Source organism: Lepisosteus oculatus, chromosome 3 (assembly GCF_040954835.1).
Source record: "Lepisosteus oculatus isolate fLepOcu1 chromosome 3, fLepOcu1.hap2, whole genome shotgun sequence".
Taxonomy (NCBI): Eukaryota; Metazoa; Chordata; class Actinopteri; order Semionotiformes; family Lepisosteidae; genus Lepisosteus; species Lepisosteus oculatus.
The window spans coordinates 16,222,279-16,248,080 of record NC_090698.1 but is presented as its reverse complement, the minus strand read 5'-3'; the positions used below and the strand labels follow the sequence as shown (position 1 = coordinate 16,248,080).

Genomic DNA, 25,802 nt, shown 5'->3' with positions numbered 1-25,802 from the left:
TGTGAAGTGTAGAAATGAATATCTGTATAATGCTGTATTTGAAATCGCTCTTTAATTCGAATAAATGGTATAAAGCTCACTGCGTTGTAGCTATTTCCATATTTTGTTCCGGTTCTGACTGAATAACTGCACAGTATCCGCCCTGTGTCCTGTTGGTTCTCGTTGCCATTATGGGTGATGTACTGTACAGTATTGGGTGGCGAGACTGTAAAGATATCAGAAGCACGGAGAAACTCTCTATAAAGTTAAACATTGTAATTATGTGTGTAAGGATTTAGGTCGGGCATCAGTTGACAGTTAAGACACTTTGGGAGAGCTGGTTTACAGGTGTTGCTCCTAATGCAACGTGACTTCAGTTCCTTTCAAAAACGTCTTCGGCTCATAAAACACCTCAATGTCCCCCCGACTCCCTCCCACCGCTAGAGGGGAGAAGTAAGAAGGATAAACCTATTTTGTAGCTATTAGTGCTTAATCTTCATCAGTGTTTTTATCATTGTGAAGGTCATTGTATGAAATTTGTATTATTTAATACTTGCCATCTGACTGCTCCAAAAGCTTACACGATGTACAGTATTTTATCTAACGACAGTTTTCAATTTTTGGGCTTGGAATTAGGAGATAGAACAGGGACACAATGAAGTTGTTTTACTTGGCTACTTTTCTGAGATAGATGTAAGGATGGAAAATGATTTTTAATTTTCCTTTAACAAACACTGCAACTACTTGCGGATCTCACTTCAGCCAGAAACTTTGTGAACCATGGATTAAAATGCACACAAACAACTTTCTGTTAACAATTAAAGAATTTATTAAGTCTCTGTGTATTCACAAAAAATGAAGGCTCTGTTATTTTCTGTTAACGTATCGTACACGTCCAGCCCTGTTGTTTCAGTAATCATTGAAGTGAAAGAATGTTGCAGGGGCTATGCTACTGCCAGTCTGATTGCAGTCCCTTCACCTTCTCTTCCTCCTAAAAAGCTTAAGAAAAGCAAAGCAGGAGGTACAGCTTCCCTCTACTCTCTCTGAAGGCTGTTCTTGAGTTGAGCTCTGAAACAGAAGGTATTTAAAAACATAATTTCAGTGTTGACTTACACACTTGGCCATCTTTGACTTCCCTGTCTTTACACAGGTGATATCACACTGCTTGGCTATCCCAGCAGGCATTGTGGGCATGCGATTTGTCAGGTACAGTATACTTAGTTACATCCAGTAGTTACCTCCCATTCCCATTTACAGCTTCTAGAAAAACTAACCACAACTGGAAGAAACAACATAGAAAACAAATATCACATAACGTTTCTGCTTTGTTTTTACCTCATTATCCTTCTGTTGTGTTTTAAATGAAGATGGAGAGGCACTCTCTGAGTCTCTTTTGAGTTTCTTTGGACTTGCTTTCATCTTCCTGGCACCGGTTTTCCTAAGGAGCTTCTTCCAGACACTACTAGCCTTTTCCTGTTCGACTTCCTTTTCTGTTGCCAAAACTTTAAGTTGTCCAACCATGGGTTCTATTTGTCCCGGTCGGGCACTGATGCTTTCAGTTTGTAAAGTGTCCTCTGGTTCTGTACTGATCATTGTGGGTTTTGGAGGGACATGAATTTCATTGTCTTCCTTCTCCCCGTTATCTGGTGGGAACTCGGATGTAAAAGATGAGATGTCATGGTTGCTGGTCTCCTTGTCCAGCTGCATGTCTTCTTCAGCTTGGACAGATATGAGACGGGTTTGTTTTTTTGTCTTTTTCTCTCTTTTATTTCCTCCTGCCCAAGCCTCCTTAGGGAAGCTCTCCAATGCCGGGATCTTCTCCTCCATTTGCCGTTTCAAACACCGAGGATGATGTGGTCCTATTAAGGAGCCTTCACTCTGGGGTGGAAAATTACCAGAGTTGCACTTGGTGGGACTTTCTTCGCTGGTGGTAAAGGGCTCCTGCCTCACGTGAGCGATCTTACGGACGACCTGGAACCCCGAACCCTTCCTCACCTCTATGGCCCCATTCGTGATCCTTCTGCCATATGAGGCCTTTGGTCTGGGCTGACGTATACGAGGCAGCAGGTGTCCTGGGCAGCTGTTCATTGAAGCCTCCGTCACTGTCGCCTTCACGGGCTCTGTCAAGGAGAGCACTGGAGGAGCTGGCTGTTCTGACATCTCGCCAAGCTCCTCAGCAGCGCAGGTCTCTTTGGCAGTCTGGGAATTGTTGCTGTCGAAAGGTATTCTGGGGTGTCCCTTTACTGTACTTAAAGCATCCTGTTTAAACTCCTCCACCAGTGACAGGTCAGTCTGGGCCTTCTTGGCAAGGCCACGGACTCTGATCTGATGTGGATCTTCCGACAGTGGTCTTTTGGATAAAAATGGAAGGATGTCATGGCCAGGAGGGGTTACACAGGGGGATACCTTAAGCATCTCATCTATTTTGGCCATAAGTCTGTCCCCATCTCTGGAAACATCGTCTTTCCTAATATGTTGTCTTCTTTTTGGCCCTTCAGAAACTGCTCTTTGGGTCAGGATCTCAGGGAAGAAGTCAGTGACGCCACCTTCCTTTATCCAAGAAGTTAAATAAAATACTTAGGCACATAAAAGACAGAATCACAATATATATGTATCAACATATATTACAAACATAATCATGTATATACAATTTATTACACAGGCAAAGCCAAAACTTTTCTTAATGTATTTAAAACAAAATTTTTTTTTTGCTGGTATTAAAGTGACCCAGTGATGACGGGTCTCACTTGTGCTTTGGACCCCATCGCACTTCCTCACCTCTGTACCTCTGCTCTTCATCCTCCTGCCGTATGACGCCTTTGGTCTGGGTAGGCGTACACGAGACGGTGGTCCAGTGTCAGACCAGGGCTCCTTGCCACTGTCCTCGCAGGACCTGAGGGGCTCTGTCTGCTCCGCCTGTTTGTCTCGGCCAGGATGGGTTTCATTGGAGAAGTCGCTGAACATCTCTATTTCAGCAAAGTGTCTGTCCACATCTCTGGAGACACTGTCATTGCCACAATGTTTTCTTCTTTTTGGCCCCTCAGAAACTGTTTGTGGGGTCAGGATCTCAGAGAAGAGTTCAACAGTCTCCTTTTCAGAAGGTATTACTCTTTGTGTTACCTAAAAAGTTAAAAAGTCTCTACAAATATAAACCAGAACTACCGTGTATAATATCTCAATATGTATCTCTTAAACACAATACTGTACATCCAGTTTATTAAGTTGGCAAAGCCAGAATTTTTCCTAATGTTTTTTGCCCTTGCTGGTATTCAAGTGCCCCTGTGATGACGGGTCTCACTGGTGGTTTGGACCCCAACGCCCTTCCTCACCTCTGTACCTCCGCTCTTCTTCCTCCTGCCATATGAAGCCTTTGGTCTGGGTAGGCGTACACGAGACGGTGGTCCTGCGTCAGACCAGGGCTCCTTGCCACTGTCCTCGCAGGACATGAGGGGCTCTGTCTGCTCCGCCTGTTTGTCTTGGCCAGGATGGGTTTGACTGGACGAGTCGCTGAACATCTCCTCTATTTCAGCAATGAGTCTGTCCACATCTCTGGACAGATCACCATCATCCTTCTCAAACCGCTGTTTTCTTTTTGGCCCCTCAGAAATGGCTGTCGAGGTTTTGACATCCAGGCGGGGGTCAGCAGTCTGCTTTTGACTCATTTCGACTCCTCCTTTCTTTCTCTAAAGTGTCAAACAAAATTCCTAGTTTGAATATGAACGATTTTCTGGGTTTGTTTCCATTTTTTGTACATTTATGTGGCAGTAGAGGATACTGGAAACAATGTGAGACAGATTTGCCCCATAAGAAACTAATCTTATCCGGTAATTAAAGAGCTGATCATGGAGACGCATCCTTTTTCAACTTACCAAGCAATCTTCTGATTGTCTCGCCTTACACTCCACGGCTTTCACTCGGAGGTTGTTCCCCTCCTTGGCATCCATCTTGAAACCCCGCAGAAAATGATTTGGTTAACCCGAATAATTCAATACTGACATCTTATTTGTTAAACATTTAAATGAAAGACGACTTTGACTTTCAGTGTGCAATTTCTGTAAAAAAGTCTATTCTTGTACATAGAAGAGCAGTACCTTGAGTAAATAAGTGAAAAACGTCCTACCTTTATGTTTCAGATAAAATCAATATTTTGAGGCTTCTCTGTCTGAGAAAGTGTTCTCTTAAAACTTCTTCTTCATCTTCGACGACCTTCTTACCGCGTGTTAGCTTGAACTAAACGCGCTTAATAAGTTTATTTTCAACGCTGGCATAGTTACGAAGTGATGTAACAAAGTCTTAGTTCAACTCATCATATTACCAGTGATGACGTAATAAAGAGTCTGCCTTTCACCCAGCAAGACGGCATGGCAGCATTAGTGCGTTTCACTAATCGTTACTGTATTCAAAAGGTGCAAAACTAGTTTCATTTACCATGAATAACGATCGAAAACCTCCAAATCTTCATTAGCATGCCGCATGATTTACAGTTTTTCGGAATCAACAATTAATGCAAACACCTTTAGAATCTAAAAATCATGATAGTATTCGAGATGTGCAAAAAAACGTAGGTGATTCACTCTCCCTAGGTAAGAAATTTCCTGTAACGGTATAGTTAAAGACACCAGTATCACTAGCCTGTTTGCTAATTGACAAGTGTCCTACAGTGTGTAATTCTGAATTGGGTTCGTCCCCGGAATTGTGCGGAGCTAACGGTCGTGTGTTGTCATTGTAAAACTCCTCCAGGAGGGGGCTGTGTTCTCCTTCAGTACAGGCTCGGCACACTCACACTGTTCCTGTCATTAGTCGTCATTACCCGTCGCAATCATACAGTTGTTGCTGACCTCCGTTTTTTTTTTCAGCCCTGTATTCTGTATATTTAAAAGGTTTTTAATCCAAATGTTGGGGTAAAAACGTAAATGTCCTGTTTCCTCCCTGCTTGAGCAGGCGGAGACGCTCTGGGAAAAGTGCTCAGCGGTGCGGACGGATTTAGAACAGCTGAACAACATGTGAAGTGTAGAAATGAATATCTGTATAATGTTGTATTTGAAATCGCTCTTTAATTCGAATAAATGGTATAAAGCTCACTGCGTTGTAGCTATTTCCATATTTTGTTCCGGTTCTGACTGAATAACTGCACAGTATCCGCCCTGTGTCCTGTTGGTTCTCGTTGCCATTATGGGTGATGTACTGTACAGTATTGGGTGGCGAGACTGTAAAGATATCAGAAGCACGGAGGAACTCTCTATAAAATTAAACATTGTAAGTATGTGTGTAAGGATTTAGGTCGCGCATCAGTTGACAGTTAAGACACTTTGGGAGAGCTGGTTTACAGGTGTTGCTCCTAATGCAACGTGACTTCAGTTCCTTTCAAAAACGTCTTCGGCTGATAAAACACCTCAATGTCCCCCCGACTCCCTCCCACCGCTAGAGGGGAGAAGTAAGAAGGATAAACCTATTTTGTAGCTATTAGTGCTTAATCTTAATCAGTGTTTTTATCATTGTGAAGGTCATTGTATGAAATTTGTATTATTTAATACTTGACATCTGACTGCTCCAAAAGCTTACACGATGTACAGTATTTTATCTAACGACAGTTTTCAATTTTGGGGCTTGGAATTAGGAGATACAACAGGGACACAATGAAGTTGTTTTACTTGGCTACTTTTCTGAGATAGATGTAAGGATGGAAAATGATTTTTAATTTTCCTTTAACAAACACTGCAACTACTTGCGGATCTCACTTCAGCCAGAAACTTTGTGAACCATGGATTAAAATGCACACAAACAACTTTCTGTTAACAATTAAAGAATTTATTAAGTCTCTGTGTATTCACAAAAAATGAAGGCTCTGTTATTTTCTGTTAACGTATCGTACACGTCCAGCCCTGTTGTTTCAGTAATCATTGAAGTGAAAGAATGTTGCAGGGGCTATGCTACTGCCAGTCTGATTGCAGTCCCTTCACCTTCTCTTCCTCCTAAAAAGCTTAAGAAAAGCAAAGCAGGAGGTACAGCTTCCCTCTACTCTCTCTGAAGGCTGTTCTTGAGTTGAGCTCTGAAACAGAAGGTATTTAAAAACATAATTTCAGTGTTGACTTACACACTTGGCCATCTTTGACTTCCCTGTCTTTACACAGGTGATATCACACTGCTTGGCTATCCCAGCAGGCATTGTGGGCATGCGATTTGTCAGGTACAGTATACTTAGTTACATCCAGTAGTTACCTCCCATTCCCATTTACAGCTTCTAGAAAAACTAACCACAACTGGAAGAAACAACATAGAAAACAAATATCACATAACGTTTCTGCTTTGTTTTTACCTCATTATCCTTCTGTTGTGTTTTAAATGAAGATGGAGAGGCACTCTCTGAGTCTCTTTTGAGTTTCTTTGGACTTGCTTTCATCTTCCTGGCACCGGTTTTCCTAAGGAGCTTCTTCCAGACACTACTAGCCTTTTCCTGTTCGACTTCCTTTTCTGTTGCCAAACCTTTAAGTTGTCCAACCATGGCTTCTATTTGTCCCGGTCGGGCACTGATGCTTTCAGTTTGTAAAGTGTCCTCTGGTTCTATACTGATCATTGTGGGTTTTGGAGGGACATGAATTTCATTGTCTTCCTTCTCCCCGTTATCTGGTGGGAACTCGGATGTAAAAGATGAGATGTCATGGTTGCTGGTCTCCTTGTCCAGCTGCATGTCTTCTTCAGCTTGGACAGATATGAGACGGGTTTGTTTTTTTGTCTTTTTCTCTCTTTTATTTCCTCCTGCCCAAGCCTCCTTAGGGAATCTCTCCAATGCCGGAATCTTCTCCCCCATTTGCCGTTTCAAACACCGAGGATTATGTGGTCCTATTAAGGAGCCTTCACTCTGGGGTGGAAAATTACCAGAGTTGCACTTGGTGGGACTTTCTTCGCTGGTGGTAAAGGGCTCCTGCCTCACGTGAGCGATCTTACGGACGACCTGGAACCCCGAACCCTTCCTCACCTCTATGGCCCCATTCGTGATCCTTCTGCCATATGAGGCCTTTGGTCTGGGCTGACGTATACGAGGCAGCAGGTGTCCTGGGCAGCTGTTCATTGAAGCCTCCATCACTGTCGCCTTCACGGGCTCTGTCAAGGAGAGCACTGGAGGAGCTGGCTGTTCTGACATCTCGCCAAGCTCCTCAGCAGCGCAGGTCTCTTTGGCAGTCTGGGAATTGTTGCTGTCGAAAGGTATTCTGGGGTGTCCCTTTGCTGTACTTAAAGCATCCTGTTTAAACTCCTCCACCAGTGACAGGTCAGTCTGGGCCTTCTTGGCAAGGCCACGGACTCTGATCTGATGTGGATCTTCCGACAGTGGTCTTTTGGATAAAAATGGAAGGATGTCACGGCCAGGAGGGGTTTCACAGGGGGATAACTTAAGCATCTCATCTATTTTGGCCATAAGTCTGTCCCCATCTCTGGAAACATCGTCTTTCCTAATATGTTGTCTTCTTTTTGGCCCTTCAGAAACTGCTCTTTGGTTCAGGATCTCAGGGAAGAAGTCAGTGACGCCACCTTCCTTTATCCAAGAAGTTAAATAAAATACTTAGGCACATAAAAGACAGAATCACAATATATATGTATCAACATATATTACAAACATAAGCATGTATATACAATTTATTACACAGGCAAAGCCAAAACTTTTCTTATTGTATTTAAAACAAAACTTTTTTTTTGCTGGTATTAAAGTGACCCAGTGATGACGGGTCTCACTTGTGCTTTGGACCCCATCGCACTTCCTCACCTCTGTACCTCTGCTCTTCATCCTCCTGCCGTATGACGCCTTTGGTCTGGGTAGGCGTACACGAGACGGTGGTCCAGTGTCAGACCAGGGCTCCTTGCCACTGTCCTCGCAGGACCTGAGGGGCTCTGTCTGCTCCGCCTGTTTGTCTCGGCCAGGATGGGTTTCATTGGAGAAGTCGCTGAACATCTCTATTTCAGCAAAGTGTCTGTCCACATCTCTGGAGACACTGTCATTCCCACAATGTTTTCTTCTTTTTGGCCCCTCAGAAACTGTTTGTGGGGTCAGGATCTCAGAGAAGAGTTCAACAGTCTCCTTTTCAGAAGGTATTACTCTTTGTGTTACCTAAAAAGTTAAAAAGTCTCTACAAATATAAACCAGAACTACCGTGTATAATATCTCAGTATGTATCTCTTAAACACAATACTGTACATCCAGTTTATTAAGTTGGCAAAGCCAGAATTTTTCCTAATGTTTTTTGCCCTTGCTGGTATTCAAGTGCCCCTGTGATGATGGGTCTCACTGGTGGTTTGGACCCCAACGCCCTTCCTCACCTCTGTACCTCCGCTCTTCTTCCTCCTGCCATATGAAGCCTTTGGTCTTGGTAGGCGTACACGAGACGGTGGTCCTGCGTCAGACCAGGGCTCCTTGCCACTGTCCTCGCAGGACATGAGGGGCTCTGTCTGCTCCGCCTGTTTGTCTTGGCCAGGATGGGTTTGACTGGACGAGTCGCTGAACATCTCCTCTATTTCAGCAATGAGTCTGTCCACATCTCCCGACAGATCACCATCATCCTTCTCAAACCGCTGTTTTCTTTTTGGCCCCTCAGAAATGGCTGTCGAGGTTTTGACATCCAGGCGGGGGTCAGCAGTCTGCTTTTGACTCATTTCGACTCCTCCTTTCTTTCTCTAAAGTGTCAAACAAAATTCCTAGTTTGAATATGAACGATTTTCTGGGTTTGTTTCCATTTTTTGTACATTTATGTGGCAGTAGAGGATACTGGAAACAATGTGAGACAGATTTGCCCCATAAGAAACTAATCTTATCCGGTAATTAAAGAGCTGATCATGGAGACGCATCCTTTTTCAACTTACCAAGCAATCTTCTGATTGTCTCGCCTTACACTCCACGGCTTTCACTCGGAGGTTGTTCCCCTCCTTGGCATCCATCTTGAAACCCCGCAGAAAATGATTTGGTTAACCCGAATAATTCAATACTGACATCTTATTTGTTAAACATTTAAATGAAAGACGACTTTGACTTTCAGTGTGCAATTTCTGTAAAAAAGTCTATTCTTGTACATAGAAGGGCAGTACCTTGAGTAAATAAGTGAAAAACGTCCTACCTTTATGTTTCAGATAAAATCAATATTTTGAGGCTTCTCTGTCTGAGAAAGTGTTTTCTTAAAACTTCTTCTTCATCTTCGACGACCTTCTTACCGCGTGTTAGCTTGAACTAAACGCGCTTAATAAGTTTATTTTCAACGCTGGCATAGTTACGAAGTGATGTAACAAAGTCTTAGTTCAACTCATCATATTACCAGTGATGACGTAATAAAGAGTCTGCCTTTCACCCAGCAAGACGGCATGGCAGCATTAGTGCGTTTCACTAATCGTTACTGTATTCAAAAGGTGCAAAACTAGTTTCATTTACCATGAATAACGATCGAAAACCTCCAAATCTTCATTAGCATGCCGCATGAATTACAGTTTTTCGGAATCAACAATTAATGCGAACACCTTTAGAATCTAAAAATCATGATAGTATTCGAGATGTGCAAAAAAACGTAGGTGATTCACTCTCCCTAGGTAAGAAATTTCCTGTAACGGTATAGTTAAAGACACCAGTATCACTAGCCTGTTTGCTAATTGACAAGTGTCCTACAGTGTGTAATTCTGAATTGGGTTCGTCCCCGGAATTGTGCGGAGCTAACGGTCGTGTGTTGTCATTGTAAAACTCCTCCAGGAGGGGGCTGTGTTCTCCTTCAGTACAGGCTCGGCACACTCACACTGTTCTGTCATTAGTCGTCATTACCCGTCGCAATCATACAGTTGTTGCTGACCTCCGTTTTTTTTTTTCAGCCCTGTATTCTGTATATTTAAAAGGTTTTTAATCCAAATGTTGGGGTAAAATCGTAAATGTCCTGTTTCCTCCCTGCTTGAGCAAGCGGAGACGCTCTGGGAAAAGTGCTCAGCGGTGCGGACGGATTTAGAACAGCTGAACAACAATGTGAAGTGTAGAAATGAATATCTGTATAATGTTGTATTTGAAATCGCTCTTTAATTCGAATAAATGGTATAAAGCTCACTGCGTTGTAGCTATTTCCATATTTTGTTCCGGTTCTGACTGAATAACTGCACAGTATCCGCCCTTGTGTCCTGTTGGTTCTCGTTGCCATTATGGGTGATGTACTGTACAGTATTGGGTGGCGAGACTGTAAAGATATCAGAAGCACGGAGAAACTCTCTATAAAGTTAAACATTGTAATTATGTGTGTAAGGATTTAGGTCGCGCATCAGTTGACAGTTAAGACACTTTGGGAGAGCTGGTTTACAGGTGTTGCTCCTAATGCAACGTGACTTCAGTTCCTTTCAAAAACGTCTTCGGCTCATAAAACACCTCAATGTCCCCCCGACTCCCTCCCACCGCTAGAGGGGAGAAGTAAGAAGGATAAACCTATTTTGTAGCTATTAGTGCTTAAGCTTAATCAGTGTTTTTATCATTGTGAAGTTCATTGTATGAAATTTGTATTATTTAATACTTGACATCTGACTGCTCCAAAAGCTTACACGATGTACAGTATTTTTTCTAACGACAGTTTTCAATTTTTGGGCTTGGAATTAGGAGATACAACAGGGACACAATGAAGTTGTTTTACTTGGCTACTTTTCTGAGATAGATGTAAGGATGGAAAATGATTTTTAATTTTCCTTTAACAAACACTGCAACTACTTGCGGATCTCACTTCAGCCAGAAACTTTGTGAACCATGGATTAAAATGCACACAAACAACTTTCTGTTAACAATTAAAGAATTTATTAAGTCTCTGTGTATTCACAAAAAATGAAGGCTCTGTTATTTTCTGTTAACGTATCGTACACGTCCAGCCCTGTTGTTTCAGTAATCATTGAAGTGAAAGAATGTTGCAGGGGCTATGCTACTGCCAGTCTGATTGCAGTCCCTTCACCTTCTCTTCCTCCTAAAAAGCTTAAGAAAAGCAAAGCAGGAGGTACAGCTTCCCTCTACTCTCTCTGAAGGCTGTTCTTGAGTTGAGCTCTGAAACAGAAGGTATTTAAAAACATAATTTCAGTGTTGACTTACACACTTGGCCATCTTTGACTTCCCTGTCTTTACACAGGTGATATCACACTGCTTGGCTATCCCAGCAGGCATTGTGGGCATGCGATTTGTCAGGTACAGTATACTTAGTTACATCCAGTAGTTACCTCCCATTCCCATTTACAGCTTCTAGAAAAACTAACCACAACTGGAAGAAACAACATAGAAAACAAATATCACATAACGTTTCTGCTTTGTTTTTACCTCATTATCCTTCTGTTGTGTTTTAAATGAAGATGGAGAGGCACTCTCTGAGTCTCTTTTGAGTTTCTTTGGACTTTCTTTCATCTTCCTGGCACCGGTTTTCCTAAGGAGCTTCTTCCAGACACTACTAGCCTTTTCCTGTTCGACTTCCTTTTCTGTTGCCAAAACTTTAAGTTGTCCAACCATGGCTTCTATTTGTCCCGGTCGGGCACTGATGCTTTCAGTTTGTAAAGTGTCCTCTGGTTCTGTACTGATCATTGTGGGTTTTGGAGGGACATGAATTTCATTGTCTTCCTTCTCCCCGTTATCTGGTGGGAACTCGGATGTAAAAGATGAGATGTCATGGTTGCTGGTCTCCTTGTCCAGCTGCATGTCTTCTTCAGCTTGGACAGATATGAGACGGGTTTGTTTTTTTGCCTTTTTCTCTCTTTTATTTCCTCCTGCCCAAGCCTCCTTAGGGAAGCTCTCCAATGCCGGGATCTTCTCCTCCATTTGTCGTTTCAAACACCGAGGATGATGTGGTCCTATTAAGGAGCCTTCACTCTGGGGTGGAAAATTACCAGAGTTGCACTTGGTGGGACTTTCTTCGCTGGTGGTAAAGGGCTCCTGCCTCACGTGAGCGATCTTACGGACGACCTGGAACCCCGAACCCTTCCTCACCTCTATGGCCCCATTCGTGATCCTTCTGCCATAAGAGGCCTTTGGTCTGGGCTGACGTATACGAGGCAGCAGGTGTCCTGGGCAGCTGTTCATTGAAGCCTCCATCACTGTCGCCTTCACGGGCTCTGTCAAGGAGAGCACTGGAGGAGCTGGCTGTTCTGACATCTCGCCAAGCTCCTCAGCAGCGCCGGTCTCTTTGGCAGTCTGGGAATTGTTGCTGTCGAAAGGTATTCTGGGGTGTCCCTTTGCTGTACTTAAAGCATCCTGTTTAAACTCCTCCACCAGTGACAGGTCAGTCTGGGCCTTCTTGGCAAGGCCACGGACTCTGATCTGATGTGGATCTTCCGACAGTGGTCTTTTGGATAAAAATGGAAGGATGTCACGGCCAGGAGGGGTTTCACAGGGGGATACCTTAAGCATCTCATCTATTTTGGCCATAAGTCTGTCCCCATCTCTGGAAACATCGTCTTTCCTAATATGTTGTCTTCTTTTTGGCCCTTCAGAAACTGCTCTTTGGGTCAGGATCTCAGGGAAGAAGTCAGTGACGCCACCTTCCTTTATCCAAGAAGTTAAATAAAATACTTAGGCACATAAAAGACAGAATCACAATATATATGTATCAACATATATTACAAACATAAGCATGTATATACAATTTATTACACAGGCAAAGCCAAAACTTTTCTTATTGTATTTAAAACAAAACTTTTTTTTTGCTGGTATTAAAGTGACCCAGTGATGACGGGTCTCACTTATGCTTTGGACCCCATCGCACTTCCTCACCTCTGTACCTCTGCTCTTCATCCTCCTGCCGTATGACGCCTTTGGTCTGGGTAGGCGTACACGAGACGGTGGTCCAGTGTCAGACCAGGGCTCCTTGCCACTGTCCTCGCAGGACCTGAGGGGCTCTGTCTGCTCCGCCTGTTTGTCTCGGCCAGGATGGGTTTCATTGGAGAAGTCGCTGAACATCTCTATTTCAGCAAAGTGTCTGTCCACATCTCTGGAGACACTGTCATTGCCACAATGTTTTCTTCTTTTTGGCCCCTCAGAAACTGTTTGTGGGGTCAGGATCTCAGAGAAGAGTTCAACAGTCTCCTTTTCAGAAGGTATGACTCTTTGTGTTACCTAAAAAGTTAAAAAGTCTCTACAAATATAAACCAGAACTACCGTGTATAATATCTCAATATGTATCTCTTAAACACAATACTGTACATCCAGTTTATTAAGTTGGCAAAGCCAGAATTTTTCCTAATGTTTTTTGCCCTTGCTGGTATTCAAGTGCCCCTGTGATGACGGGTCTCACTGGTGGTTTGGACCCCAACGCCCTTCCTCACCTCTGTACCTCCGCTCTTCTTCCTCCTGCCATATGAAGCCTTTGGTCTGGGTAGGCGTACACGAGACGGTGGTCCTGCGTCAGACCAGGGCTCCTTGCCACTGTCCTCGCAGGACATGAGGGGCTCTGTCTGCTCCGCCTGTTTGTCTCGGCCAGGATGGGTTTGACTGGACGAGTCGCTGAACATCTCCTCTATTTCAGCAATGAGTCTGTCCACATCTCCCGACAGATCACCATCATCCTTCTCAAACCGCTGTTTTCTTTTTGGCCCCTCAGAAATGGCTGTTGAGGTTTTGACATCCAGGCGAGGGTCAGCAGTCTGCTTTTGACTCATTTCGACTCCTCCTTTCTTTCTCTAAAGTGTCAAACAAAATTCCTAGTTTGAATATGAACGATTTTCTGGGTTTGTTTCCATTTTTTGTACATTTATGTGGCAGTAGAGGATACTGGAAACAATGTGAGACAGATTTGCCCCATAAGAAACTAATCTTATCCGGTAATTAAAGAGCTGATCATGGAGACGCATCCTTTTTCAACTTACCAAGCAATCTTCTGATTGTCTCGCCTTACACTCCACGGCTTTCACTCGGAGGTTGTTCCCCTCCTTGGCATCCATCTTGAAACCCCGCAGAAAATGATTTGGTTAACCCGAATAATTCAATACTGACATCTTATTTGTTAAACATTTAAATGAAAGACGACTTTGACTTTCAGTGTGCAATTTCTGTAAAAAAGTCTATTCTTGTACATAGAAGAGCAGTACCTTGAGTAAATAAGTTAAAAACGTCCTACCTTTCTGTTTCAGATAAAATCAATATTTTGAGGCTTCTCTGTCTGAGAAAGTGTTTTCTTAAAACTTCTTCTTCATCTTCGACGACCTTCTTACCGCGTGTTAGCTTGAACTAAATGCGCTTAATAAGTTTATTTTCAACGCTGGCATAGTTACGAAGTGATGTAACAAAGTCTTAGTTCAACTCATCATATTACCAGTGATGACGTAATAAAGAGTCTGCCTTTCACCCAGCAAGACGGCATGGCAGCATTAGTGCGTTTCACTAATCGTTACTGTATTCAAAAGGTGCAAAACTAGTTTCATTTACCATGAATAACGATCGAAAACCTCCAAATCTTCATTAGCATGCCGCATGATTTACAGTTTTTCGGAATCAACAATTAATGCAAACACCTTTAGAATCTAAAAATCATGATAGTATTCGAGATGTGCAAAAAAACGTAGGTGATTCACTCTCCCTAGGTAAGAAATTTCCTGTAACGGTATAGTTAAAGACACCAGTATCACTAGCCTGTTTGCTAATTGACAAGCGTCCTACAGTGTGTAATTCTGAATTGGGTTCGTTCCCGGAATTGTGCGGAGATAACGGTCGTGTGTTGTCATTGTAAAACTCCTCCAGGAGGGGGCTGTGTTCTCCTTCAGTACAGGCTCGGCACACTCACACTGTTCCTGTCATTAGTCGTCATTACCCGTCGCAATCATACAGTTGTTGCTGACCTCCGTTTTTTTTTTCAGCCCTGTATTCTGTATATTGTAACGCAACGGGGGCTCAGGCGGGCGCCCTTGCCGCATCTGGTCGGCCCAAAGTATAGGTGGCTCGAACCCGGGACTTCCGCGTCTCTCTGCAGCGACCTAGCCCCGTGAGCTAAAGAGAGATCTCTACACAGCCGGTGACGGTGAGCGGCGGTGACGTCACCCGCTCTGGTACGCCGGCTCTTACACACACTGCTTGTCGGCCGTAAGCGTTACACTCTCCCCCGCTTAAATCGCCGTCCCCGGCGAAGGGCTATCCCGCCCCGCTTCTGACACCAATGTAACGCAACGGGGGCTCAGGTGGGCGCCCTTGCCGCATCTGGTCGGCCCCATCCCGACTGGAGGCTCGAACCCGGGACTTCCACGTCTCTCTGCAGCGACCTAGCCCCGTGAGCTAAAGAGAGATCTCTACACAGCCCAGTAGCTGTGGTCCTGCTATCACAGGGAAGGGCGGTGACGTCACCCGCTCTGGTACGCCGGCTCTTACACACACTGCTTGTCGGCCGTAAGCGTTACAATATTTAAAAGGTTTTTAATCCAAATGTTGGGGTAAAAACGTAAATGTCCTGTTTCCTCCCTGCTTGAGCAAGCGGAGACGCTCTGGGAAAAGTGCTCAGCGGTGCGGACGGATTTAGAACAGCTGAACAACAATGTGAAGTGTAGAAATGAATATCTGTATAATGTTGTATTTGAAATCGCTCTTTAATTCGAATAAATGGTATAAAGCTCACTGCGTTGTAGCTATTTCCATATTTTGTTCCGGTTCTGACTGAATAACTGCACAGTATCCGCCCTGTGTCCTGTTGGTTCTCGTTGCCATTATGGGTGATGTACTGTACAGTATTGGGTGGCGAGACTGTAAAGATATCAGAAGCACGGAGAAACTCTCTATAAAGTTAAACATTGTAATTATGTGTGTAAGGATTTAGGTCGCGCATCAGTTGACAGTTAAGACACTTTGGGAGAGCTGGTTTACAGGTGTTGCTCCTAATGCAACGTGACTTCAGTTCCTTTCAAAAACGTCTTCGGCTCATAAAACACCTCAATGTCCCCCCGACTCCCTCCCACCGCTAGAGGGGAGAAGTAAGAAGGATAAACCTATTTTGTAGCTATTAGTGCTTAAGCTTAATCAGTGTTTTTATCATTGTGAAGTTCATTGTATGAAATTTGTATTATTTAATACTTGACATCTGACTGCTCCAAAAGCTTACACGATGTACAGTATTTTTTCTAACGACAGTTTTCAATTTTTGGGCTTGGAATTAGGAGATACAACAGGGACACAATGAAGTTGTTTTACTTGGCTACTTTTCTGAGATAGATGTAAGGATGGAAAATGATTTTTAATTTTCCTTTAACAAACACTGCAACTACTTGCGGATCTCACTTCAGCCAGAAACTTTGTGAACCATGGATTAAAATGCACACAAACAACTTTCTGTTAACAATTAAAGAATGTATTAAGTCTCTGTGTATTCACAAAAAATGAAGGCTCTGTTATTTTCTGTTAACGTATCGTACACGTCCAGCCCTGTTGTTTCAGTAATCATTGAAGTGAAAGAATGTTGCAGGGGCTATGCTACTGCCAGTCTGATTGCAGTCCCTTCACCTTCTCTTCCTCCTAAAAAGCTTAAGAAAAGCAAAGCAGGAGGTACAGCTTCCCTCTACTCTCTCTGAAGGCTGTTCTTGAGTTGAGCTCTGAAACAGAAGGTATTTAAAAACATAATTTCAGTGTTGACTTACACACTTGGCCATCTTTGACTTCCCTGTCTTTACACAGGTGATATCACACTGCTTGGCTATCCCAGCAGGCATTGTGGGCATGCGATTTGTCAGGTACAGTATACTTAGTTACATCCAGTAGTTACCTCCCATTCCCATTTACAGCTTCTAGAAAAACTAACCACAACTGGAAGAAACAACATAGAAAACAAATATCACATAACGTTTCTGCTTTGTTTTTACCTCATTATCCTTCTGTTGTGTTTTAAATGAAGATGGAGAGGCACTCTCTGAGTCTCTTTGTAGTTTCTTTGGACTTTCTTTCATCTTCCTGGCACCGGTTTTCCTAAGGAGCTTCTTCCAGACACTACTAGCCTTTTCCTGTTCGACTTCCTTTTCTGTTGCCAAAACTTTAAGTTGTCCAACCATGGCTTCTATTTGTCCCGGTCGGGCACTGATGCTTTCAGTTTGTAAAGTGTCCTCTGGTTCTGTACTGATCATTGTGGGTTTTGGAGGGACATGAATTTCATTGTCTTCCTTCTCCCCGTTATCTGGTGGGAACTCGGATGTAAAAGATGAGATGTCATGGTTGCTGGTCTCCTTGTCCAGCTGCATGTCTTCTTCAGCTTGGACAGATATGAGACGGGTTTGTTTTTTTGCCTTTTTCTCTCTTTTATTTCCTCCTGCCCAAGCCTCCTTAGGGAAGCTCTCCAATGCCGGGATCTTCTCCTCCATTTGTCGTTTCAAACACCGAGGATGATGTGGTCCTATTAAGGAGCCTTCACTCTGGGGTGGAAAATTACCAGAGTTGCACTTGGTGGGACTTTCTTCGCTGGTGGTAAAGGGCTCCTGCCTCACGTGAGCGATCTTACGGACGACCTGGAACCCCGAACCCTTCCTCACCTCTATGGCCCCATTCGTGATCCTTCTGCCATAAGAGGCCTTTGGTCTGGGCTGACGTATACGAGGCAGCAGGTGTCCTGGGCAGCTGTTCATTGAAGCCTCCATCACTGTCGCCTTCACGGGCTCTGTCAAGGAGAGCACTGGAGGAGCTGGCTGTTCTGACATCTCGCCAAGCTCCTCAGCAGCGCCGGTCTCTTTGGCAGTCTGGGAATTGTTGCTGTCGAAAGGTATTCTGGGGTGTCCCTTTGCTGTACTTAAAGCATCCTGTTTAAACTCCTCCACCAGTGACAGGTCAGTCTGGGCCTTCTTGGCAAGGCCACGGACTCTGATCTGATGTGGATCTTCCGACAGTGGTCTTTTGGATAAAAATGGAAGGATGTCACGGCCAGGAGGGGTTTCACAGGGGGATACCTTAAGCATCTCATCTATTTTGGCCATAAGTCTGTCCCCATCTCTGGAAACATCGTCTTTCCTAATATGTTGTCTTCTTTTTGGCCCTTCAGAAACTGCTCTTTGGGTCAGGATCTCAGGGAAGAAGTCAGTGACGCCACCTTCCTTTATCCAAGAAGTTAAATAAAATACTTAGGCACATAAAAGACAGAATCACAATATATATGTATCAACATATATTACAAACATAAGCATGTATATACAATTTATTACACAGGCAAAGCCAAAACTTTTCTTATTGTATTTAAAACAAAACTTTTTTTTTGCTGGTATTAAAGTGACCCAGTGATGACGGGTCTCACTTATGCTTTGGACCCCATCGCACTTCCTCACCTCTGTACCTCTGCTCTTCATCCTCCTGCCGTATGACGCCTTTGGTCTGGGTAGGCGTACACGAGACGGTGGTCCAGTGTCAGACCAGGGCTCCTTGCCACTGTCCTCGCAGGACCTGAGGGGCTCTGTCTGCTCCGCCTGTTTGTCTCGGCCAGGATGGGTTTCATTGGAGAAGTCGCTGAACATCTCTATTTCAGCAAAGTGTCTGTCCACATCTCTGGAGACACTGTCATTGCCACAATGTTTTCTTCTTTTTGGCCCCTCAGAAACTGTTTGTGGGGTCAGGATCTCAGAGAAGAGTTCAACAGTCTCCTTTTCAGAAGGTATGACTCTTTGTGTTACCTAAAAAGTTAAAAAGTCTCTACAAATATAAACCAGAACTACCGTGTATAATATCTCAATATGTATCTCTTAAACACAATACTGTACATCCAGTTTATTAAGTTGGCAAAGCCAGAATTTTTCCTAATGTTTTTTGCCCTTGCTGGTATTCAAGTGCCCCTGTGATGACGGGTCTCACTGGTGGTTTGGACCCCAACGCCCTTCCTCACCTCTGTACCTCCGCTCTTCTTCCTCCTGCCATATGAAGCCTTTGGTCTGGGTAGGCGTACACGAGACGGTGGTCCTGCGTCAGACCAGGGCTCCTTGCCACTGTCCTCGCAGGACATGAGGGGCTCTGTCTGCTCCGCCTGTTTGTCTCGGCCAGGATGGGTTTGACTGGACGAGTCGCTGAACATCTCCTCTATTTCAGCAATGAGTCTGTCCACATCTCCCGACAGATCACCATCATCCTTCTCAAACCGCTGTTTTCTTTTTGGCCCCTCAGAAATGGCTGTTGAGGTTTTGACATCCAGGCGAGGGTCAGCAGTCTGCTTTTGACTCATTTCGACTCCTCCTTTCTTTCTCTAAAGTGTCAAACAAAATTCCTAGTTTGAATATGAACGATTTTCTGGGTTTGTTTCCATTTTTTGTACATTTATGTGGCAGTAGAGGATACTGGAAACAATGTGAGACAGATTTGCCCCATAAGAAACTAATCTTATCCGGTAATTAAAGAGCTGATCATGGAGACGCATCCTTTTTCAACTTACCAAGCAATCTTCTGATTGTCTCGCCTTACACTCCACGGCTTTCACTCGGAGGTTGTTCCCCTCCTTGGCATCCATCTTGAAACCCCGCAGAAAATGATTTGGTTAACCCGAATAATTCAATACTGACATCTTATTTGTTAAACATTTAAATGAAAGACGACTTTGACTTTCAGTGTGCAATTTCTGTAAAAAAGTCTATTCTTGTACATAGAAGAGCAGTACCTTGAGTAAATAAGTGAAAAACGTCCTACCTTTATGTTTCAGATAAAATCAATATTTTGAGGCTTCTCTGTCTGAGAAAGTGTTTTCTTAAAACTTCTTCTTCATCTTCGACGACCTTCTTACCGCGTGTTAGCTTGAACTAAACGCGCTTAATAAGTTTATTTTCAACGCTGGCATAGTTACGAAGTGATGTAACAAAGTCTTAGTTCAACTCATCATATTACCAGTGATGACGTAATAAAGAGTCTGCCTTTCACCCAGCAAGACGGCATGGCAGCATTAGTGCGTTTCACTAATCGTTACTGTATTCAAAAGGTGCAAAACTAGTTTCATTTACCATGAATAACGATCGAAAACCTCCAAATCTTCATTAGCATGCCGCATGATTTACAGTTTTTCGGAATCAACAATTAATGCAAACACCTTTAGAATCTAAAAATCATGATAGTATTCGAGATGTGCAAAAAAACGTAGGTGATTCACTCTCCCTAGGTAAGAAATTTCCTGTAACGGTATAGTTAAAGACACCAGTATCACTAGCCTGTTTGCTAATTGACAAGCGTCCTACAGTGTGTAATTCTGAATTGGGTTCGTTCCCGGAATTGTGCGGAGATAACGGTCGTGTGTTGTCATTGTAAAACTCCTCCAGGAGGGGGCTGTGTTCTCCTTCAGTACAGGCTCGGCACACTCACACTGTTCCTGTCATTAGTCGTCATTACCCGTCGCAATCATACAGTTGTTGCTGACCTCCGTTTTTTTTTTCAGCCCTGTATTCTGTATATTGTAACGCAACGGGGGCTCAGGCGGGCGCCCTTGCCGCATCTGGTCGGCCCAAAGTATAGGTGGCTCGAACCCGGGACTTCCGCGTCTCTCTGCAGCGACCTAGCCCCGTGAGCTAAAGAGAGATCTCTACACAGCCGGTGACGGTGAGCGGCGGTGACGTCACCCGCTCTGGTACGCCGGCTCTTACACACACTGCTTGTCGGCCGTAAGCGTTACACTCTCCCCCGCTTAAATCGCCGTCCCCGGCGAAGGGCTATCCCGCCCCGCTTCTGACACCAATGTAACGCAACGGGGGCTCAGGTGGGCGCCCTTGCCGCATCTGGTCGGCCCCATCCCGACTGGAGGCTCGAACCCGGGACTTCCACGTCTCTCTGCAGCGACCTAGCCCCGTGAGCTAAAGAGAGATCTCTACACAGCCCAGTAGCTGTGGTCCTGCTATCACAGGGAAGGGCGGTGACGTCACCCGCTCTGGTACGCCGGCTCTTACACACACTGCTTGTCGGCCGTAAGCGTTACAATATTTAAAAGGTTTTTAATCCAAATGTTGGGGTAAAAACGTAAATGTCCTGTTTCCTCCCTGCTTGAGCAAGCGGAGACGCTCTGGGAAAAGTGCTCAGCGGTGCGGACGGATTTAGAACAGCTGAACAACAATGTGAAGTGTAGAAATGAATATCTGTATAATGTTGTATTTGAAATCGCTCTTTAATTCGAATAAATGGTATAAAGCTCACTGCGTTGTAGCTATTTCCATATTTTGTTCCGGTTCTGACTGAATAACTGCACAGTATCCGCCCTGTGTCCTGTTGGTTCTCGTTGCCATTATGGGTGATGTACTGTACAGTATTGGGTGGCGAGACTGTAAAGATATCAGAAGCACGGAGAAACTCTCTATAAAGTTAAACATTGTAATTATGTGTGTAAGGATTTAGGTCGCGCATCAGTTGACAGTTAAGACACTTTGGGAGAGCTGGTTTACAGGTGTTGCTCCTAATGCAACGTGACTTCAGTTCCTTTCAAAAACGTCTTCGGCTCATAAAACACCTCAATGTCCCCCCGACTCCCTCCCACCGCTAGAGGGGAGAAGTAAGAAGGATAAACCTATTTTGTAGCTATTAGTGCTTAATCTTAATCAGTGTTTTTATCATTGTGAAGGTCATTGTATGAAATTTGTATTATTTAATACTTGACATCTGACTGCTCCAAAAGCTTACACGATGTACAGTATTTTATCTAACGACAGTTTTCAATTTTTGGGCTTGGAATTAGGAGATACAACAGGGACACAATGAAGTTGTTTTACTTGGCTACTTTTCTGAGATAGATGTAAGGATGGAAAATGATTTTTGATTTTCCTCTAACAAACACTGCAACTACTTGCGGATCTCACTTCAGCCAGAAACTTTGTGAACCATGGATTAAAATGCACACAAACAACTTTCTGTTAACAATTAAAGAATTTATTAAGTCTCTGTGTATTCACAAAAAATGAAGGCTCTGTTATTTTCTGTTAACGTATCGTACACGTCCAGCCCTGTTGTTTCAGTAATCATTGAAGTGAAAGAATGTTGCAGGGGCTATGCTACTGCCAGTCTGATTGCAGTCCCTTCACCTTCTCTTCCTCCTAAAAAGCTTAAGAAAAGCAAAGCAGGAGGTACAGCTTCCCTCTACTCTCTCTGAAGGCTGTTCTTGAGTTGAGCTCTGAAACAGACGGTATTTAAAAACATAATTTCAGTGTTGACTTACACACTTGGCCATCTTTGACTTCCCTGTCTTTACACAGGTGATATCACACTGCTTGGCTATCCCAGCAGGCATTTTGGGCATGCGATTTGTCAGGTACAGTATACTTAGTTACATCCAGTAGTTACCTCCCATTCCCATTTACAGCTTCTAGAAAAACTAACCACAACTGGAAGAAACAACATAGAAAACAAATATCACATAACGTTTCTGCTTTGTTTTTACCTCATTATCCTTCTGTTGTGTTTTAAATGAAGATGGAGAGGCACTCTCTGAGTCTCTTTTGAGTTTCTTTGGACTTTCTTTCATCTTCCTGGCACCGGTTTTCCTAAGGAGCTTCTTCCAGACACTACTAGCCTTTTCCTGTTCGACTTCCTTTTCTGTTGCCAAAACTTTAAGTTGTCCAACCATGGCTTCTATTTGTCCCGGTCGGGCACTGATGCTTTCAGTTTGTAAAGTGTCCTCTGGTTCTGTACTGATCATTGTGGGTTTTGGAGGGACATGAATTTCATTGTCTTCCTTCTCCCCGTTATCTGGTGGGAACTCGGATGTAAAAGATGAAATGTCATGGTTGCTGGTCTCCTTGTCCAGCTGCATGTCTTCTTCAGCTTGGACAGATATGAGACGGGTTTGTTTTTTTGTCTTTTTCTCTCTTTTATTTCCTCCTGCCCAAGCCTCCTTAGGGAAGCTCTCCAATGCCGGGATCTTCTCCTCCATTTGCCGTTTCACACACCGAGGATGATGTGGTCCTATTAAGGAGCCTTCACTCTGGGGTGGAAAATTACCAGAGTTGCACTTGGTGGGACTTTCTTCGCTGGTGGTAAAGGGCTCCTGCCTCACGTGAGCGATCTTACGGACGACCTGGAACCCCGAACCCTTCCTCACCTCTATGGCCCCATTCGTGATCCTTCTGCCATATGAGGCCTTTGGTCTGGGCTGACGTATACGAGGCAGCAGGTGTCCTGGGCAACTGTTCATTGAAGCCTCCATCACTGTCGCCTTCACGGGCTTTGTCAAGGAGAGCACTGGAGGAGCTGGCTGTTCTGAGATCTCGCCAAGCTCCTCAGCAGCGCCGGTCTCTTTGGCAGTCTGGGAATTGTTGCTGTCGAAAGGTATTCTGGGGTGTCCCTTTGCTGTACTTAAAGCATCCTGTTTAAACTCCTCCACCAGTGACAGGTCAGTCTGGGCCTTCTTGGCAAGGCCACGGACTCTGATCTGATGTGGATCTTCCGACAGTGGTCTTTTGGATAAAAATGGAAGGATGTCACGGCCAGGGGGGGTTTCACAGGGGGATACCTTAAGCATCTCATCTATTTTGGCCATAAGTCTGTCCCCATCTCTGGAAAAATTGTCTTTCCTAATATGTTGTCTTCTTTTTGGCCCTTCAGAAACTGCTCTTTGGGTCAGGATCTCAGGGAAGAAGTCAGTGACGCCACCTTCCTTTATCCAAGAAGTTAAACAAAATACTTAGGCACATAAAAGACAGAATCACAATATATATGTATCAACATATATTACAAACATAAGCATGTATATACAATTTATTACACAGGCAAAGCCAAAACTTTTCTTATTGTATTTAAAACAAAACTTTTTTTTTGCTGGTATTAAAGTGACCCAGTGATGACGGGTCTCACTTGTGCTTTGGACCCCATCGCACTTCCTCACCTCTGTACCTCTGCTCTTCATCCTCCTGCCGTATGACGCCTTTGGTCTGGGTAGGCGTACACGAGACGGTGGTCCTGCGTCAGACCAGGGCTCCTTGCCACTGTCCTCGCAGGACCTGAGGGGCTCTGTCTGCTCCGCCTGTTTGTCTCGGCCAGGATGGGTTTCATTGGAGGAGTCGCTGAACATCTCTATTTCAGCAAAGTGTCTGTCCACATCTCTGGAGACACTGTCATTCCCACAATGTTTTCTTCTTTTTGGCCCCTCAGAAACTGTTTGTGGGGTCAGGATCTCAGAGAAGAGTTCAACAGTCTCCTTTTCAGAAGGTATTACTCTTTGTGTTACCTAAAAAGTTAAAAAGTCTCTACAAATATAAACCAGAACTACCGTGTATAATATCTCAATATGTCTCTCTTAAACACAATACTGTACATCCAGTTTATTAAGTTGGCAAAGCCAGAATTTTTCCTAATGTTTTTTGCCCTTGCTGGTATTCAAGTGCCCCTGTGATGACGGGTCTCACTGGTGGTTTGGACCCCAACGCCCTTCCTCACCTCTGTACCTCCGCTCTTCTTCCTCCTGCCATATGAAGCCTTTGGTCTGGGTAGGCGTACACGAGACGGTGGTCCTGCGTCAGACCAGGGCTCCTTGCCACTGTCCTCGCAGGACATGAGGGGCTCTGTCTGCTCCGCCTGTTTGTCTCGGCCAGGATGGGTTTGACTGGACGAGTCGCTGAACATCTCCTCTATTTCAGCAATGAGTCTGTCCACATCTCCCGACAGATCACCATCATCCTTCTCAAACCGCTGTTTTCTTTTTGGCCCCTCAGAAATGGCTGTCGAGGTTTTGACATCCAGGCGGGGGTCAGCAGTCTGCTTTTGACTCATTTCGACTCCTCCTTTCTTTCTCTAAAGTGTCAAACAAAATTCCTAGTTTGAATATGAACGATTTTCTGGGTTTGTTTCCATTTTTTGTACATTTATGTGGCAGTAGAGGATACTGGAAACAATGTGAGACAGATTTGCCCCATAAGAAACTAATCTTATCCAGTAATTAAAGAGCTGATCATGGAGACGCATCCTTTTTCAACTTACCAAGCAATCTTCTGATTGTCTCGCCTTACACTCCACGGCTTTCACTCGGAGGTTGTTCCCCTCCTTGGCATCCATCTTGAAACCCCGCAGAAAATGATTTGGTTAACCCGAATAATTCAATACTGACATCTTATTTGTTAAACATTTAAATGAAAGACGACTTTGACTTTCAGTGTGCAATTTCTGTAAAAAAGTCTATTCTTGTACATAGAAGAGCAGTACCTTGAGTAAATAAGTGAAAAACGACCTACATTTCTGTTTCAGATAAAATCAATATTTTGAGGCTTCTCTGTCTGAGAAAGTGTTCTCTTAAAACTTCTTCTTCATCTTCGACGACCTTCTTACCGCGTGTTAGCTTGAACTAAACGCGCTTAATAAGTTTATTTTCAACGCTGGCATAGTTACGAAGTGATGTAACAAAGTCTTAGTTCAACTCATCATATTACCAGTGATGACGTAATAAAGAGTCTGCCTTTCACCCAGCAAGACGGCATGGCAGCATTAGTGCGTTTCACTAATCGTTACTGTATTCAAAAGGTGCAAAACTAGTTTCATTTACCATGAATAACGATCGAAAACCTCCAAATCTTCATTAGCATGCCGCATGATTTACAGTTTTTCGGAATCAACAATTAATGCAAACACCTTTAGAATCTAAAAATCATGATAGTATTCGAGATGTGCAAAAAAACGTAGGTGATTCACTCTCCCTAGGTAAGAAATTTCCTGTAACGGTATAGTTAAAGACACCAGTATCACTAGCCTGTTTGCTAATTGACAAGCGTCCTACAGTGTGTAATTCTGAATTGGGTTCGTCCCCGGAATTGTGCGGAGCTAACGGTCGTGTGTTGTCATTGTAAAACTCCTCCAGGAGGGGGCTGTGTTCTCCTTCAGTACAGTCTCGGCACACTCACACTGTTCCTGTCATTAGTCGTCATTACCCGTCGCAATCATACAGTTGTTGCTGACCTCCGTTTTTTTT

General features: G+C 43.9%; 4 protein-coding genes and 3 long non-coding RNA genes across 8 annotated transcripts in view; 1 reads left to right on the top strand and 6 right to left on the bottom strand.

Annotated features, from left to right (window-relative positions):
- c3h5orf34 (chromosome 3 C5orf34 homolog) overlaps nucleotides 1-25,802 on the top strand; it is an 89,284-nt gene that overhangs the window by 15,430 nt on the left and 48,052 nt on the right. The window lies entirely within an intron of this gene.
- Nucleotides 785-4,241, bottom strand: LOC138237689 (uncharacterized). The gene is made up of 6 exons (XM_069186947.1): nucleotides 4,100-4,241; nucleotides 3,849-3,923; nucleotides 3,309-3,662; nucleotides 2,758-3,099; nucleotides 1,315-2,529; nucleotides 785-1,047 (listed from the first exon to the last, which is right to left on the bottom strand). Exons 2-6 carry the CDS (start codon nucleotides 3,921-3,923, stop codon nucleotides 955-957), a joined length of 2,079 nt encoding a protein of 692 aa, XP_069043048.1. The 5' UTR covers nucleotides 4,100-4,241; the 3' UTR covers nucleotides 785-954.
- On the bottom strand, nucleotides 5,766-9,131 carry LOC138237690 (uncharacterized). Of its 2 annotated transcripts, XM_069186948.1 has the most exons (6): nucleotides 9,081-9,131; nucleotides 8,830-8,904; nucleotides 8,290-8,643; nucleotides 7,739-8,080; nucleotides 6,296-7,510; nucleotides 5,766-6,028 (listed from the first exon to the last, which is right to left on the bottom strand). In XM_069186948.1, exons 2-6 carry the CDS (start codon nucleotides 8,902-8,904, stop codon nucleotides 5,936-5,938), a joined length of 2,079 nt encoding a protein of 692 aa, XP_069043049.1. In that variant the 5' UTR covers nucleotides 9,081-9,131; the 3' UTR covers nucleotides 5,766-5,935. The 2 variants fall into 2 exon arrangements, with proteins under 2 accessions (XP_069043049.1, XP_069043050.1); XM_069186949.1 differs by lacking the exon at nucleotides 9,081-9,131 and having other exon boundaries at nucleotides 8,830-9,033.
- Nucleotides 10,749-11,720, bottom strand: LOC138237695 (uncharacterized). Its single transcript, XR_011189044.1, has 2 exons — nucleotides 11,279-11,720; nucleotides 10,749-11,011 (listed from the first exon to the last, which is right to left on the bottom strand). It is a non-coding gene; the product is annotated as an uncharacterized lncRNA (long non-coding RNA).
- LOC138237697 (uncharacterized) lies at nucleotides 17,286-19,618 on the bottom strand. Its single transcript, XR_011189047.1, has 4 exons — nucleotides 19,568-19,618; nucleotides 19,317-19,391; nucleotides 18,226-19,130; nucleotides 17,286-17,997 (listed from the first exon to the last, which is right to left on the bottom strand). It is a non-coding gene; the product is annotated as an uncharacterized lncRNA (long non-coding RNA).
- Nucleotides 21,757-23,023, bottom strand: LOC138237693 (uncharacterized). Its single transcript, XR_011189042.1, has 2 exons — nucleotides 22,287-23,023; nucleotides 21,757-22,019 (listed from the first exon to the last, which is right to left on the bottom strand). It is a non-coding gene; the product is annotated as an uncharacterized lncRNA (long non-coding RNA).
- Nucleotides 23,550-25,026, bottom strand: LOC138237754 (uncharacterized). Its single transcript, XM_069187592.1, has 3 exons — nucleotides 24,821-25,026; nucleotides 24,281-24,634; nucleotides 23,550-24,071 (listed from the first exon to the last, which is right to left on the bottom strand). The coding sequence occupies exons 1-3, from the start codon at nucleotides 24,893-24,895 to the stop codon at nucleotides 23,550-23,552; spliced, it is 951 nt and encodes a 316-aa protein (XP_069043693.1). The 5' UTR covers nucleotides 24,896-25,026.

What these genes read in the sequence shown, in the direction of transcription:
- LOC138237689 (XM_069186947.1), bottom strand. Translation starts at nt 3,923, where the DNA reads ATGGATGCCAAGGAGGGGAACAACCTCCGAGTGAAAGCCGTGGAGTGT. An exon ending in AGAAGAGCGGAGGTACAGAG is followed by an intron (nt 3,100 to 3,308) that starts GTGAGGAAGGGC and finishes TTAACTTTTTAG; the next exon opens with GTAACACAAAGAGTAATACC. An exon ending in TGAAGAGCAGAGGTACAGAG is followed by an intron (nt 2,530 to 2,757) that starts GTGAGGAAGTGC and finishes TCTTGGATAAAG; the next exon opens with GAAGGTGGCGTCACTGACTT.
- LOC138237690 (XM_069186948.1), bottom strand. Translation starts at nt 8,904, where the DNA reads ATGGATGCCAAGGAGGGGAACAACCTCCGAGTGAAAGCCGTGGAGTGT. An exon ending in GACAATCAGAAGATTGCTTG is followed by an intron (nt 8,644 to 8,829) that starts GTAAGTTGAAAA and finishes TTGACACTTTAG; the next exon opens with AGAAAGAAAGGAGGAGTCGA. An exon ending in TGAAGAGCAGAGGTACAGAG is followed by an intron (nt 7,511 to 7,738) that starts GTGAGGAAGTGC and finishes TCTTGGATAAAG; the next exon opens with GAAGGTGGCGTCACTGACTT.
- LOC138237754 (XM_069187592.1), bottom strand. Translation starts at nt 24,895, where the DNA reads ATGGATGCCAAGGAGGGGAACAACCTCCGAGTGAAAGCCGTGGAGTGT. An exon ending in GACAATCAGAAGATTGCTTG is followed by an intron (nt 24,635 to 24,820) that starts GTAAGTTGAAAA and finishes TTGACACTTTAG; the next exon opens with AGAAAGAAAGGAGGAGTCGA. An exon ending in AGAAGAGCGGAGGTACAGAG is followed by an intron (nt 24,072 to 24,280) that starts GTGAGGAAGGGC and finishes TTAACTTTTTAG; the next exon opens with GTAACACAAAGAGTAATACC.